Source organism: Colobus angolensis, unplaced genomic scaffold (genome assembly GCF_000951035.1).
Source record: "Colobus angolensis palliatus isolate OR3802 unplaced genomic scaffold, Cang.pa_1.0 Scaffold301, whole genome shotgun sequence".
Taxonomy (NCBI): Eukaryota; Metazoa; Chordata; class Mammalia; order Primates; family Cercopithecidae; genus Colobus; species Colobus angolensis.
Genome location: NW_012116278.1, coordinates 1509035 through 1524668, shown reverse-complemented (window position 1 = coordinate 1524668; position 15634 = coordinate 1509035). Strand labels below are relative to the sequence as shown.

General features: G+C 44.2%; 1 protein-coding gene across 1 annotated transcript in view; it reads left to right on the top strand.

Moving 5' to 3' along the window:
• Nucleotides 1–15634, top strand: part of PAPPA (pregnancy-associated plasma protein A, pappalysin 1) — a 247651-nt gene that overhangs the window by 214246 nt on the left and 17771 nt on the right. The window contains exons 18-19 of the mRNA XM_011950062.1: nucleotides 1611–1720; nucleotides 11523–11594. Of these exons, the coding sequence (XP_011805452.1) occupies nucleotides 1611–1720; nucleotides 11523–11594 (182 nt within the window). The remainder of the gene's footprint in view (nucleotides 1–1610; nucleotides 1721–11522; nucleotides 11595–15634) is intronic.

Genomic DNA, 15634 nt, shown 5'->3' with positions numbered 1-15634 from the left:
GGGGGGGCCTTTAAAATAGCTAATAGAATAGAATATTTAAAGAAAAGAGTTGACTTGCTCCTAGTGTTTGGAGGGTGGTTTTGATACTAAGACAGAGAAATGGCCTCCTTCAGGCCTAGTCAGATTCTGACCGGTTGTTTCTTTGCCTACATGAATAAATGCCTCTTTGGGGTACCAAGTACTTTCCATGGACTAGGCTTGCTTTTTCAGATGACCTCAGGATGTGTGAGGTCAGGGTAGAGAATGAATGAGTTGAATTAGAGTCAACTTGCCAACCCACAGTCTGGAAGTCAACTGTCTTCATGCAAAAGTTCCTGGACCAAGGGCTTCCATGTAGTAGCCCTATCTCTGTTAGTCATTTACCCCTTCTTTGACTCATTATCTGATTTTTAAAAATTCCTTTATCCATTTAATTCATAATTTACTCATTCGCTTATCCATTTATGTACTTACTTCCTCCTTTATAAGATACCTAAATGCATATTCATCTGTTAGTCATCATGCCATTCATTTATCCATTAATTCACTCATTTCCTGATCCATTGATGTATTTATTCATTCACTGTCTCTTACACTCATTTCACATATACTTATTGAGTGCCTATAATCTGCCATGCATAGTGCCAAGCTCTGGACATAGAATGGGGACTATGGGTAGTACTGGCCCTACAGAATTATAGTCCAGCAGGGAAGAGAGCTATTGATATCACACTCACCAAGCAAACAGGAAATGGTCACATGACAATTCTGTCATGGGCACCTATGAGGTGCTTGGCCTGTCAGGAAACCATGGAGGTCTTCTCTGAGCAAGTGGCATGCGATTGAGTTCTGTGGGATCATTAAAAATGCACTTGTTGGAGTGGGAAGGGTCTTTAAGGCACAGGGAAAGGCAGGGATGAAACCCTGGGGAAAGAGAAGTTGGTATTGCATTTATGTGCTCATCATTCACTCAGCCAGTGCTCTGAGCTCTCCCTGGGTGTCAGACACCGGGTTAAACTCCGAGATGAATCAGGCACATCTGATGATGGAGTACTCTCACTCAGTTGTGAAAATCAGGGCAAACTTCGTAGAAGAATTGAACTGGCCCTTGAATAATGGATAGAATTTGGTTATGGGAAGGCAGATTGGGGGACATTTCAGGATATGGGATGAATAAGAGAAGAAGGACAGAGGCTGAGAATTGTGGGACTCAGATGGAAAACCAAGTGTAGTTCAGTCCGGTTGAACCAACCAGAAAGTGAAGGTGGTCAGTGAGAGAGAAGATTGACCAGACTGCAGGAGGCAGTGAACGCCTAGCAAAGGGGGCTGTATTTTGTTCTGGATGTGGGGAGCCTTGGAAAGGTGTTTGAGCAGAGGAGGAGCTTGATCAAACTAGGATCAGGGCCAATGAGGGTGGCAGCAGGAACCAGACAGATGGGAGTCATGTGAATGGAGTCAGGGAGACCAGAGGTGGCCCTGCCTGGGGAGCCTTCTCCTTCCCACTGCCTTGAGGTTGGGTAGCTGAGTCCACTGGGGACCAGGAAGTGGCAGGGCCCACTCTGCAGGAGGACAGTTTGCAGATGTCGAGGGTCTGGGGCCTGAGCCGCCACCACATGCTGTGCTTCCCTCAGGGTCGGAGTGTGCCACCTCGTGCCTGGACCACAACAGCGAGTCCATCATCCTGCCAATGAACGTGACCGTGCGTGACATCCCCCACTGGCTGAACCCCACTCGCGTGGAGGTGAGTGACCAGGGACATCTACCCACCTGCAGCTAAGGGGGAGGGAAATGATATTGTTAAGCACTTGCTATGTCCAGGGCCTGAGTTCATTCTTTCACATATATTATCTCATTTAATCATCACACCTGCCCTGTGGTGTGTGTTGGGGAGAGGTGGGGTAGAGTGGGGAGGAGACTTACAATCGTTTCTCTAGTCTTTAATTATTTAATACTTTCTCTCTGTCAGGTCCTACATGAAAGGGCCTTTTATTTACTGTCCCACTAAATGCTGATGTCAGCCTAGGAATAAACTGAGGCACCAATAACAGAGGTAGGGAGCATAGAGCCGGGTTCCAGACCTGAGTCTGTCTGGCTGGAAAGTCCATACTCATAAGGATGGTGTTGTGTGGCTTCTCTGGTGCCCTCCCTTGTAGCCTTCCACTTTACATAGCCTAGGTTTCTGGTATCTTTCTCCCAAGCTTTACCTGTTTCAGGGAAAGCAATTAATAGGTGTCTAGCAAACTAGTAATATCGGTTGTTTGTGGAGAACCTGCCATGTTCATGTGTCCAGTGCTTAGCACAAAGACTTCATTTCAGACTCACTACAGTTGTATGAGAGAGGGGTCATTGTTTGCATTTTCTAGTTGTGGACACTGAAATCTCAGAAGTGAGGTGATGGGCCCTGAACCAAGGCTTGAACCCAAACCTGAGTCTGAGCTCTGTGTGTTTCCCATGGTGCCAGGCTGGCATGTCCCCAGCCAGATGACTACAGAGGCCCCCACCTCGGGGCAGTGTCGGTTTGACTTTGAGATTGGCTGTTCCCACTCGCCTTTGTGTCACCCAATCAACTGGGGCCCCTGGAGCTGATGTAGGCCCTGCTTTTGTCCCCCAGGACATCACAGGTCCAGGCCTCATGTGTCACTCTGGGCACTGGCTCTTCACCCTGGAGAAACTGAAAGAAGGAGACCGGGGTTGGGGTGCGGGTGAGGTTCAGCTCTATGTCTCTCCACCAGACTACTGCCTGGGGTGCTGAGAGGCCATGGAGCCAGGGAGCTACCATCTGCCTGCCTGCTACAGATCACGCTCTGGATAGCTGGGCAGAACCCGATACTGGGTGTACTGTTTCTCAAATGCGCTGAGGGCACAATTGCCAGGGCTTACTCAGCATTCTGGGCGTATAGACCTGGCCAGACCTCCTCCACTCTTCTGTGTGCCCCGGCATACTCCTCCCCTCCTTTTTGCTTCCTCTTTCCCTTCTGCTCTCTCTTTTCCTGTCTCCATCTTACTCTCTCTAATTTTTTTCCTATTTCTGTTTTTCCACTCTGTTTTTCTCTCCTGCCTCTTATGATATACCTTTCCCCTTGTTCTGTCTTCCTCCCTCCCACACTCTCCTTTCCATCATCCCCTCTGTTTCTCTCTCTCTCTGTCTCTGACTCTCTCTATATGCACAAGATTGCCCTGTTTCCCAAACCTCAAGCTCTGTCATCTGTTTCCTCCACCATTCTTGAACCAGAATTCCTGCACAGATTCCCCTGAATGCCCCATTGCGCCCTGATATGCTCACATACCCAGGCATGCAGGAAGCCCACATGTCAGAATCTCAAGGCAGCTAGAGATAATCAAGAACAGGCTCCTCGTTGTACAGATAGGTAAACTGAGGCCTATAGAGGAGGGCAGCTGGTCCACACAGGCAGCACAACTGGAATGACAAGCTGGACTTGTGATTGGCAGCTCCTTCAATACTACCAGCTCTCCTTCCTTTTCCCACCCTAACTCCCACATACCCAAAAGCAGGTGAGTTTGACTCATACACAGAACAGACATAGGAGACCTCCCTTCACCCCAGTATCAGAGATCTTCTTGGCCTGGCCCAGCCTCCCACTTAAGACCTTTTTCCTACCCCCTGGGCAAATTCCCACCCTTCCCTCTGTGAGCCCTGGGCACTAAAGAGTTCAGTTATAATTCACTGTGAAATAAATCCAGGGATTTGAAAGCCTGCAAGCTGCCCCTCCTCCCCACCATTGCCCACCCGCTGCCTGCCTGCCCCATCCCCCACCCAGTTCCCTGGTCTGCCTGCCTTTATTGATGCTGGCCTACCGAGAGAACCATAACGAGGTTCAGCCCTCCACTGGTCTCTGGAGGCCTCATTATCCAGGAGGAAAAAAATGTGGTAGAAAAAGGGAGGAGGGTGAAGGGCAGAGATTGATGATTTCCAGGAATAAGGCAGAGAAGTTGGCCTCTGCTGCACCCTTGCCCCTTGTGCGGTGAGAGCTACAGAAATAGAGCTGCTGGTGCAGGCATTTCCAGGCCAGAGGCGGCCCTGGATAGCTCCTCTGCTTTCTGGGGGTCTGCCCGTGAGCACCAGTGCGATTTAGATAGCTGGGGGTGAGGCTCTGCTCCAGCTGCTGCCACTTTTATCCCCAGGGTAAGAGAGTGAGAGGCAAGAACTGGCATTTACAGGGCACTTGCTGTGATCAGGCACTGGGTCAGGCACTTCCAATCCTTTATTTCCACCCCCACCCCCTACCACACACGCATAACCACACACATATGTCCCTATCAGGTGGGTATTAGTCTCTGCCTGCTTCCAATGGAAGTAATGGAATCTCAGAGGTGGAAGCTACTTGCATAAGAGAAGTTGAAGAGAGACCCAGGCTAGTCTGATATTTTACTTCAGCTATCCCTGCAGCGTTTATGAAATGTAGAGTAATAAAGGCAATACATTTACTGATGGCTTACCAGGGATGTGCTGGCAAATAGTTAACAGCTGGCTCTCCACAAACATTAAACTCTGATTTGTAGCGTTTCCCAATTTCTGCGATACAAATATTCCTACTGTGGCGGATTTCAAGGTTTGCAGGTTGCTGTCACTGAGCACAAAGTTGGGAAGATCCAGGCACAGTTAGCTCTTGCGAGCCTATGCAAGCCAGCTGTGGTCCACCACTGACACTTAGTCTACACAGACTCTATTTTAAGTCCTTTACATATATTGACATGAATGAAGAGAATGATGACTACTTAGATGAGTGGTATGTCAACATTGAGATCACAGGTCATGATGAGGACACCAGGACAGTGAGCTTTGTGAAGGCAGGACCATGGTACCTCCCTCAGTGCCTAGCACACAGCAGGTACTTGCTAAATATTTATGATTGCTGAGTCAGGTCACCAAAGTTCTAGTGTAAGCTCTGGTGCCTTCCTGCTGTATGTCCTGGAGCAAATCCTGTCACTTCTCTAGGCCACAGTTTACCCAGTTGTGAAGTGAGAGCTAGGCTTCACTCAGGAGTCACAAAATGAAGTGCCACCTGAACCAGGCAGGTGGAGAAATGAGTGAAGCAGGCCAAACATACTCTTTTGTACATTAAATACTGAGGCAGCCAGGCACGGTGGCTGATGCCTGTAATCCAAGCACTTTGGGAGGCCAAGGCAGGTGGATCATCTGAGGTCAGGAGTTCGAGACCAGCCTGGCCAACGTGGTGAAACCCCATCTCTACTAAAAACACAAAAATTAGTCAAGCATGGTGGCGCACGCCTGTAATCCCAGCTACTCAGGAAGCTGAGACAGGAGAATCACTTGAACCTGGGAGGCGGAGGTTGCAGTGAGCTGAGATTGTGCTACTGCGTTCTTGCCTGAGCAACAAAGTGAGACTCCGTCTCCAAAAATAATAATAATAATTAAAAATAAACACTGAAGCATATTAGTAGTAGTATTTACTATAAATATTTTGGAAAGAAAGACTTGCAGAAAAATATAACACCCATACACATACTACCCAACTTAAGAAATAAAAACTTTACAGATACCGTTGAAATTCTTTTCTATTTTTCTTTTTTCAATTTTAAAAATTTTTTTTTTTAATGGAGATGAGGTCTCACTATGTTGCCCAGGCTTGTTTTGAACTCCTGTCCTCAAGTGAGCCTTCTGTCTCAGCCTCCCTCTTTTCTTTTTTATTGAGCTATAACTTACTTCCTTATCGTAAGTGTAAGGCATTATAAATTGTTTTGTCTGTGTACACTCATGAAACCGCTACTCAGATTAGGATGTGGACCAGTCCAAATCTTCAGGGAGTCCTCCCTCCCCATGCCAGGCAATTTCTCCAGCACCAAGGTAACCGCTGTTTTGTTCTCTATCACTATGGATTGGTTTTGCTAAATTGTAAATGTATTTGTAGACTTGGTCCCTATCACTAAGAATTGGTTTTGCTTATTTGTAAACTTCATATAATTGGAAATCATGAGCCATTTTCATAAGTGGATTTTCAATTTCTATAAAGAGAAACACAATGTACCTCCTTTTTTGTGTCCTAAGCCTTCTTTTTCTCAGTCCCCTTCTCTGTACATGCACTTTTGAAAGTGATTAGAGGTACAGAAAAGTCTTCCTCTAATCTAATAAACAAAATGATACAAACTCAATAACAGGTGGAAATGCCCCTCAGGTTCAGTGCTGGAGAGACTGCAGGGAATGGTGGGGACTATGGCAAACTATGGAAAACACGGTTGTTGTTTTTCTCCTTCCAAATGGGGACAGCATTAGCCAAGAGAAGCAATGTGGAAATGTGGGCCTCCTGTGGCCAAATTTTTCATTTTTTCTTAGGTACAAGAAACCTGGCATTTTTAAAATTTGAAATATCTTTCTTTTTTAAAAATTTTGGCAACTAATTTTGACTTTTTAAAAACACTTGTATGCCAAACCAAACATTTCTGTGGTTTGTGTAGCCTAGAAGCTGTTGGCTTACAACCTTTGGATGAGACAGACTATTCCAGTCTGGAGATCTAGAATTCTGGGGTGGCAGCCTGTCTCCCATCAGTTCCTAAGAAATAGATCCAATTTGCTCACACATTATCCCTTGCCCAGGGATGCTGAGAGTGTTTCACAATAGAAAGTGCATCTCCCTATCCTCAGAACCTTACAATTCCTTTAGGTGCTGAGACCTTGGCTTTTATAATAGCTTCTGAAAAAAAAAAATGGGAGGAGGAAAGAGAGGAAGGGAATGACTTAAGGAAAGGAGAGATAAATTGCCATTTATTGACTATGTCTAATATGTAGACATGGTTTGCTAGGCAATTCTATATACGCCATTTCATTTTGTCTCCATCACCCCCCAGTGAGGTAAGGATTATCACGTTACAGATGAAGAAGCTAAGGCTCAAAGAGGTTGTCAGTGCCCAATTCACATAATGAATGTGGCAGAATTAGCTAGCTAATTGCACGGAATTCCATCCTGCAAGGGCAACCCTCATACATGTCTTTCAAAAATGTGCAACACATGCAGACAGAGAATGCAAAATTCATTTGTGAAAAGAAGGTAGCTTTGTGGAAAACCCAGCCAAGTGTCTAAAGGTCAGAGGCCGAATGGTTCTGAGTGACTGTTAAATCCAGTCTAACTGACATAGAGATGGAGAACTAAGTGCACTGGAGGGGAAGCCCATGGACAAAGAGATACAGCCAGAATCTACTGATTTTTTTTATTCATTTATGCACACGCTCATACATTCGTTTATTTGATTGTTCATTTGTTCATTTACTTATTCAATAAACATTGAGTATGCACCTCCAAGTGGCAGATACTCTTCAAACACTAGGAATACGAAGTGGGAAAAGCCTAGGCTTTTGAAAAGCTCTCCCTGGAAAGAAGCTAGAAACTCGGTGGCTGATAACAAAAAGCAAATAATTAATAATAATAATAACTGATATGATTCGCTCATAGCAGGTCCCAGAAATCAAGGGAAAAAGCTAAGGGGAAAAGGGCTCATCTTAGAAGACATCCAAGAGAGGTGTCAGATCTGGGCTTCTGGATGAGGGGGCTCTCTTAGATGCCTTCTCACATGTCTTTGGCTCTGCTTGGGGCCTGTCTTCTTGGACCTTCATCTTTTAGATGCTCTACCCCCTCCAACATTTGTCTCAAAGGGCCTCTCCACCTTTCTGAACTTTGGTCTTCCCATCGGTCAAAAAAGTAAGCTATTTTATACTTACAGCTTCAGGGGATGGTATACTTTGAAGGAGATTATGGTGTTCAAAGCCTAGACCTTAAAACCAGATAAATGTGGGTTTAATTGCTGACTGTCACTACCTATGTGTACAATTTGGGGCAGGTCATTTAACTTCTCTGTGCCCCAGTTTTCTCTTGTGTAAACCAGAGTCAAAAATAGTACCGATCTCATAGTTATGGTGAGAATTACATGAGATGAAAGCTCCGAGCCCAGGGCTTAGAGCATAATATTTATTAAATAGAGAATTTTGTGCTGATGAGGATGAGGATACTGGTGGTGATGATGGTATTAATGTTGGTGGAGGTGGTGATGTTAGTGATGGTGTTTTCATGCTGATGATGGTGGCGGTGGTAGTGGTGCTGCTATGATGATGATGATGGTAAAAAGAAGATGGTGCAGATGATGGTGGTAGTGTTGGTGGTGCTGTTGATGATGATGGTGGCGGTGGTGATAATGATGGTGGTGCCAGTGGTGTTGATGATGATGACAATGATGATGATGGTAATTGCAGCCAGGAAGAAAAGATAGTCTGTTCTTCCTACCACCAAGGCAGGAAATGAAAGCCCTCTTACAAAACCTTATCTGAAAAAGCTGTGACTGGGCTAGATGTCTCACTGGAATCAAGAGGAAAAAGGCTGACATTTGAGGGGCCCCATCTGGGATCTCCCAACTTCTCCTATAAACAGCCTAGCCATTCCTTCAGCTCCCACTGCCTGTCCCCTTTCCCAGTTCTAGCACACAGAGGGGCCCTGTAGTGAGACAGGTGGGGCGTGCAGCCCTGAGTAATAGTGGAAAATCCAAAAGCCTTGGAAAGATAAATAGGCTTATGCAGATAGTATAAAAGTCCTTTTTCCAAACTCACGTCAGGTAAACCTCAACTGACAGAAACTTGTACAACCACACCAAGACACTCCTACAGATGGATTAAATTAGCCCTCAGATAAACAGGGGAATGCATGGGCATCAAATCCCTAGTGAATTCTAACTCTGCAGTTTTCTACTTCTTGAACGTTTACCAAATGCCCTCCAACATCTATGGATTTTGACTGGGAACAGACTGTCATACTGAGAGATGAAAATCTGGTTAAGAGAATGAAAGGAGATGATCCTCTTCACCCAGCCCCATGACTGGGAGGCAGAGGGGGAAGAACGTAGCTTAACTGGAAGAAAGGAATACTGAACAACCCAAATACCCTCATTTGTATTTGTATCACATTCCTTCATGTATTTCTTCACTGTGCTCCATGCTTCACCCTGGAAGGATACAGAAATGTCTATAACTCACGACCTGCCCTCAAGAAACTTATGCAATTGGTACTAGGTTTACCATTTTCACATCATTTATATGAATGCACCATCTCAACAAGTCTATGACATTTTCAGTACCCATCTTATGGATGAGAGAACCAAATCTCATAGTGGAAATTTACAAAGCAATTCCAAATCAGAATTGCAACCACATCTGTCCTATATCATGTCCCATGACTTTTCCCATATACCACTTTGTGCGTGTATTGGGTACAGGTAGACAATTTCAACAGAAGTAGTAAGAGGCAGGATAGTAGATTTCACATTGCAAGACTGATTGGAAGATCATCAGGTTAAGCTCTTTCTCCAAGGTCTTTGACTTACTTGCAGGATGAGAGTGGCTACAGTCAGCCTATACTAAACTGGTCCTCTAAACTAGACTTATTTAGAGGACAAGTCTAGTGCTTGACCTTAGATGATCTTCTGATGCTCTAGAAGACAGGAAGACAAGTAAATAAATTATTGTCCGTTGGTAAGATCATCTCTCTTTTGAGAAGAATCTGTTCCTTTATAAAATAAATATTTATTTAGCATCCCCTCTGTGCCAGGCATTGCTGAAGGCATAGCATATCTAATGTGAACCTGACATGCTATGGAGCAGAGAAGAAAGGCACCCAATCCAGTCTTAGGGTCACCTGATTCCCTTTGTCACAACCTCTCCAAGAAACCTAATTACAGTTTGGCTCCCATATAGGTCTGCCCTCAGGGAGAGAATAGGCTGTTTACATGGATTTTCCACATTCTGGCCCATGTGACTGTTCATTTTTTAATTAAAATTAATCAACTGGCCTCTCAGTCAGTCAAACAAGCTCTGATTATGTGGACTTCCATGGCTGTTTGTTAACAGTTGCCTCTCACTACACATCTAAGCATGTACCATTTTATTTCATTTCATTTTATTCTTTAAAGAAATAATTGTAATCTGGCATGAAAACTGGGGCATCTATGGAGAATAGAAAAGGGAGCTTCTAGGAATTTTTTTTTTTTTAAACGGAGTCTTGCTCTGTCACAGGGCTGGAGTGCAGTGGCTCAATCTCAGCTCACTGCAACCTCTGCCTCCCGGGTTCAAGCGATTCTCCTGCTTCAGCCCCCCAAGTAGCTGGGACTACAGGCACATGCCACCACACCCAGCTAATTTTTGTATTTTTAGTAGAGTCGGGGTTTCACCATGTTGGCCAGGATGGTCTCGATCTCTTGACCTTGTGATCCGCCCTCCTGGGCCTCCCAAAGTGTTGGGATTACAGGCGTGAGCCACTGCACGTGGCCAAGCTTCTAGAATTTTTATGGTAGCTGTATCCCTGATACTATGTTATCTTTCAAATCTTATTTAGCTTTCTCCTTTCACCCACTTTAAAAAATATCATCATGTTGGATTTTATGTTATGAGCTTTATTAAATCATTTCTGAAATAATTGATTATTTTCAAATCCTGGTTTCCCTACCTAACAGCTATGGAGCATGGGGAATTTACTCTCTTATGACATAAGATTAATGCCCACCTCACAGCATCATGGCAAGAAATAATAAGATAATGCATACAGTAATTAGCACAACAAATATACTCAATATATTTTAGTTGTCATTATCATCATCATTATTATTATTTTTAAAGAGGAGGCTATAAATAAGTGCCTATAAGCTCTGCCTGATGGGGCTAGGAAAAGTGCCAAAGAAGACATAAGTTTTGAGCAGACATTGAAAAGATTCTCAAAGTGACAAAATGGGGAAGGGCATTCAGGGAAGGGGAAGAGCAAGAACGAATTCACCGTGGGTAACCTCAGGGAACTGTGGGCAGACCTGTATGACACGGCAGCAGGTGACAGCAGGAGGGGTTCTCTGCCTTTCCAGGGTTTTGAACTATAGGTTGGTTCATAATAGCCCATTTGCTCTCAGACTGTGGTGTGCATTGGAGTCTTCTGATAGGCTTGCTAAAATGCAGTCTCAGGGCCTGGCCTCAGAAAATCCAATTCATTAAATCCAAAGCAGGTCTGAGGAATCTGCCGGTAATTTAACACACTCCCACGGCAATGCTGATGAAAGTGATCTTCAGCTCATGCTTTAAGAAATGCTACTCCACACTTTTCTCCCATCCTCCTGCTGCAGCCACACACATGTATGCACACATACACACGCAAACACACACATGTGTGCGCTCACACACACACACACACACATCCCTCCTCCCCCAACCTTATCCCAACTCCACGAATGGGTTGAACATTGGTCGAGAATTTTCTGAAGGGCCTTTCTGATCGTGTCTCCACCCCCAAGTTCTGCTTCTCCTCAACCCTTGTTCCTGCCAGGGAAATACAGAACCATGACACATACGGTGAACACAAATATTATTTTAATCTTATGGCTCCTGTTATTGCAAGTACCCAGGCAAGTTCTCCATGTAAAAGCCAGGGTGAGGTCAGGACTTGGAAGGTCCCAGAAGAGGTGGGGTGGTTGAATGTGATGCCAACACGGAGGTGGGTCCCTCCCAATCCCAAGCCCATCTGACCTCTCTCTCCCTCTTCCCACAGAGAGTTGTCTGCACTGCTGGTCTCAAGTGGTATCCTCACCCTGCTCTGATTCACTGCGTCAAAGGCTGTGAGGTGAGTCACCAGGAAGGCACTTCTCAGTTCCCTGGAAATAATCCTGCTGTTGTTATTGTTATTGTTATATTAATGTTGGCTATCCTTTGCCATATCTACTGAGTGTTGAAAATATCCATTTAGCAGACTTCTTTGACAGGGATTAGCAGCCTCATTTTACAGATGATGGAATTGAGGCACAGAGATATAAAGAAACATATTAAAAAGCATAGGGAATGGAGTTGGGTTCCAGGACAGGCTTTTGTGGCTCCAGAGCCTGTGGTCTATAAAATATGGAATCTGTAAGAAAGGAAGGGCAGGAGGCTATAATGATTTACTGTCTAGAATATGCTAATGTTGGAAATTTACCAACATTGTTACATTTAACCTTTACAGAGTCATGTGAGGTGGTTTTCTTTTTAATTTCCATGTTACTGATGACCTTTACTTGCAGACCTATTCCTTCTGCCCCACATCTTAGTCATTTACTCATGCCTCAACCCCAGAAGGAATATGAATGCCTTACACCTAACCATTGAGCTGAAGTGGAAGAACCTTTATAATCCTTAAATTCTATGACTTCACAGTTGAGCCATTCCTTGAGCTTGGAATTATAGAGATCTGGCTCAGTGTGTCAGTGACAAGCTTGGGAGGACTCAAGAAGCATGGTTCTTGGGACATCAGCTGTGTCCTGAAGGGAGGGCTGTCCACGGAACTCAAAGACATTTCTGTACATTACTCTGCCCCTTGTGGCTCTTCCCAGCTGGCAGTGAAAAATGGTCCCAAATCCCTTCCAGGTGGATGGTCGAATCTCTGTGGTTCATCCAGAGCCCACTGAGGAAAATGCAGGTGAAAAGGATCAGACCATGCTCTAGAAAAATTTGTATTTGATGAAAGTCTTAGAACTCCAGAACCAGAAAGACTCTTTTACTAATCTCAACTAACCTTTTATTTTTAAAATGGGTAAACAGAGACCCAGGCAGTGGCTGGATCTAAAATTTGATGGAATGCCAAAACTGGGAAGGCTCTTAATTTGATCTAGCTCTATTTTCTTGGTGTATAGAGTAGAAACCAAGGGCCAGAAAGGGGATGGAATGTCCAAGTTTGCACAGCATGATAACCACAAAGACAAAACATGGGCCCGCTCTTCTAACGTCCAGGCTGGTGGTTTTCTCCTACTGCCTGCCTATGATCCATTCCCTAATCTGTGTCACAAGACAGTCCCTAGGTCATACATGTTTTTCTCTGCATTGTTGAGGGATTTCCTGAGGGCACTTGACATTGTACTTGACTTTAGGAACCCCATTCTCCCAGGCTTCAATTAGGAATGGCAAAATCAAAGCCAAGGCCCTGTGGCTGTTGCTTACTTCTATCTCTTTGGATCAGTCCAGCATTTTGGGAAAAGAAAGCTTGAGTTACCTGGGCACTCATTCTGCTGAGTCAGCGGTCTGGGCAACCAGTGTGACAGCGGAATTCAATCCCTCCTTGGACTCAGCAGTGAGACCCAAGATACCCTCACCTGTCAGACTCTGAGCCCTGTCAGTGATGTTTATCGCTTTTGCCCTTGCAGGTGCCCCTCATCTCCTTTCCTCTTTAGCTTTGTTCTAATAGTGCCTTGTCTGGAGCTGAAAATTATGCTTAGAAGACATACAAACTCTGGGACTATCAGCCTCGAGTATCCAGAGGTATCCAAGATAAAGAAAGGGTTTGGGGACCCTTGAGCCCCTGTTTTCTGTATCATGCTGGGTCCAAAGTGATCATTCACTCACTTGTTCATCAAAGCTTCACTGAGAACCTCTTATATGCCAGATACTGTTCCAGTTCTGGGAATATATTGGTGTTAGTCCAGTGAAAATAGTAACTATGCTCTCCTTGAGTCATCTATGATATCTTATTGCCTGTCATCCATCCATCCATCCAGCATTTTAATAAATAACCATTTATGGAATCTATATTTGATAAAGTTTTGCACAAATACCATAAATTTTGCTAGCAATCTAGGATACATAAATGGATGATGCTCACATTATAGTGAAGGATGTAGACAATTAAAGAGATAATTTTAAAATCCTGAAGAGCTATCACAAAATCAAATACAAGAGGCTATGGCAGCACAGAGCATCCTGAGGCTATTAGGGGTGGCATTTTGGAGAGCTATCATTTGAGCTAGATCTTGAAGGATGGTTCGTTTGTCTGAATGCGTTACTAGTAGAAGTAGCAACATGAGATACACCAGAGACAGGAGAAATCTCTAAGTACCAGAGCTTTTCTCATGTTGTTCCCTGTCTCTAGAAATTCTCTCTTCTCCACCCCCATCTAATTAACTCCTACTCATCTTTATGATCTCAGCTGAAGCGTCATTTCCTCAGGGACACCTTCCCTGAGTTCCCTGTCTAGATCAAATCTTTCTACTCTTTAATAGCATCACGTACCTCTTCTCCATAGCTCTTATTAGAGTTGAAATTAGTTAATTAGATGTGTGATTATGTGATTAAAGTCTGTCTCTTCACCGAAGTATAAGGTCTGGAGGGGTAGGAACTATATCTATGTCGATTCACTATTGCATCCCTTTCCTTAGCATAATGTGTAACATATAGTAGGAATTAAATACATAAGATTGAATAAAGATAAATGGATGGATGGATGGATAAGTGGATGAAAGGGTATGGTTGCAGGAAAGAACATATAGGGTAGAGTAACTAGTGATGGGACTGGAGAATGTTTTTCAGGGCTCAAATAAAAAAGTACCACCTTCATTTAATTTTTCTCTTTTTCCCTAGCTACTTCTTTACCAAGCCAGTTCGTTTAATTCTAAGGAAGGGACAATTAGTCTCCATCATTATTCTGTTCAATTATTACATAAAAAACAACATAGCCCACAGGCAGACCTCCTGAGGCAGGAAGGAAAAGAAGGGGTTTATCCTTTATTGTTTGTACCCCGCTGTTGTAATGTGAATGTGATGCGTTCATTCTGGTGGTCACACAGCCATGTGCATGCATACCCACATACCTGAGCTTAGGTCTTCCTTGCTCTTAGAGCTCTGTCTAGCTGTGATCTTTTTAGGACTCTAATAGTGGAGTGAGGAAATGAAATCTGGCATCATGAGTTCAGGGTGCAAAGGTTCTGTGAGTGGGGATTTGGAACACAGAGGCAAAAGCCAGGAATGCCACCTGGGATGGAGCTTGGTTCTTTCTGGAGCAGTGAGGATGGGAAGGGGAGACCACTGGATCACAGAAGGCATGCTCGGATGCAAAGGTGTTAAACAAATGATGTCTCTTTCCCATGAATGAGTTACTGAGCTTTAGAGACCCCAACCAGCACTTTAATCAGAGTGGTTTCACTTTCATCTGCTTTCTATGTTGAAATGTCACACAATATTGCATTTGATGGTGAGGAGAGGGGTAGGTTCACTATTTTGAGAAATCACTGGACTAATCTGGCCTCTTTATTTCATTAGTGGGAGTCCTGAGGCCTAGAGGAGATAAAGCTACTTAACCAAAACCACGAAGTAACCACCCCATTGGCTGAGGTTGGGAGGACTAGAACCCAGGTTTCCTCAATCCCTGCCAACTGCCCTTGACACTATGCCAGTACAGTTACATTCCACTGCAGAAACATTACTAAGAGCCAAAGTTGTGTGCAGCCTCAAATGAGGTGATTAGGAGGCAAAGACAAACTAGACATTGCCCATGTCCATGAAGAGCTCATAGTCTTGCGCCAGCTACAGAAATATAAACAGACTACAGAATACAATGTGCTAGCGGTTGGGATTAGGAAATACAAGTGACTGGGGAATCCAAGAGACTCTTGGACTTTCCTCTAAAAAGACTCTGGGGTTCAGATAAATAAAGGCTTGACTCTATTATCTTTTCTTCATCTTGGGTGTGTCCCGGGGTGGAGGAACACATAGAAGAAAAGAAATAAATCAGCATATGCTAGAACAGCCGAGAATGATGAAGTACAAAAACCATAGAGCCAACTTAGATTTAAATCACTTACTCTGACTGTGCCAGTGTGATTTTGGGCAAGTCCCTGTCTTTGAGTCTCCACATCTTCATCT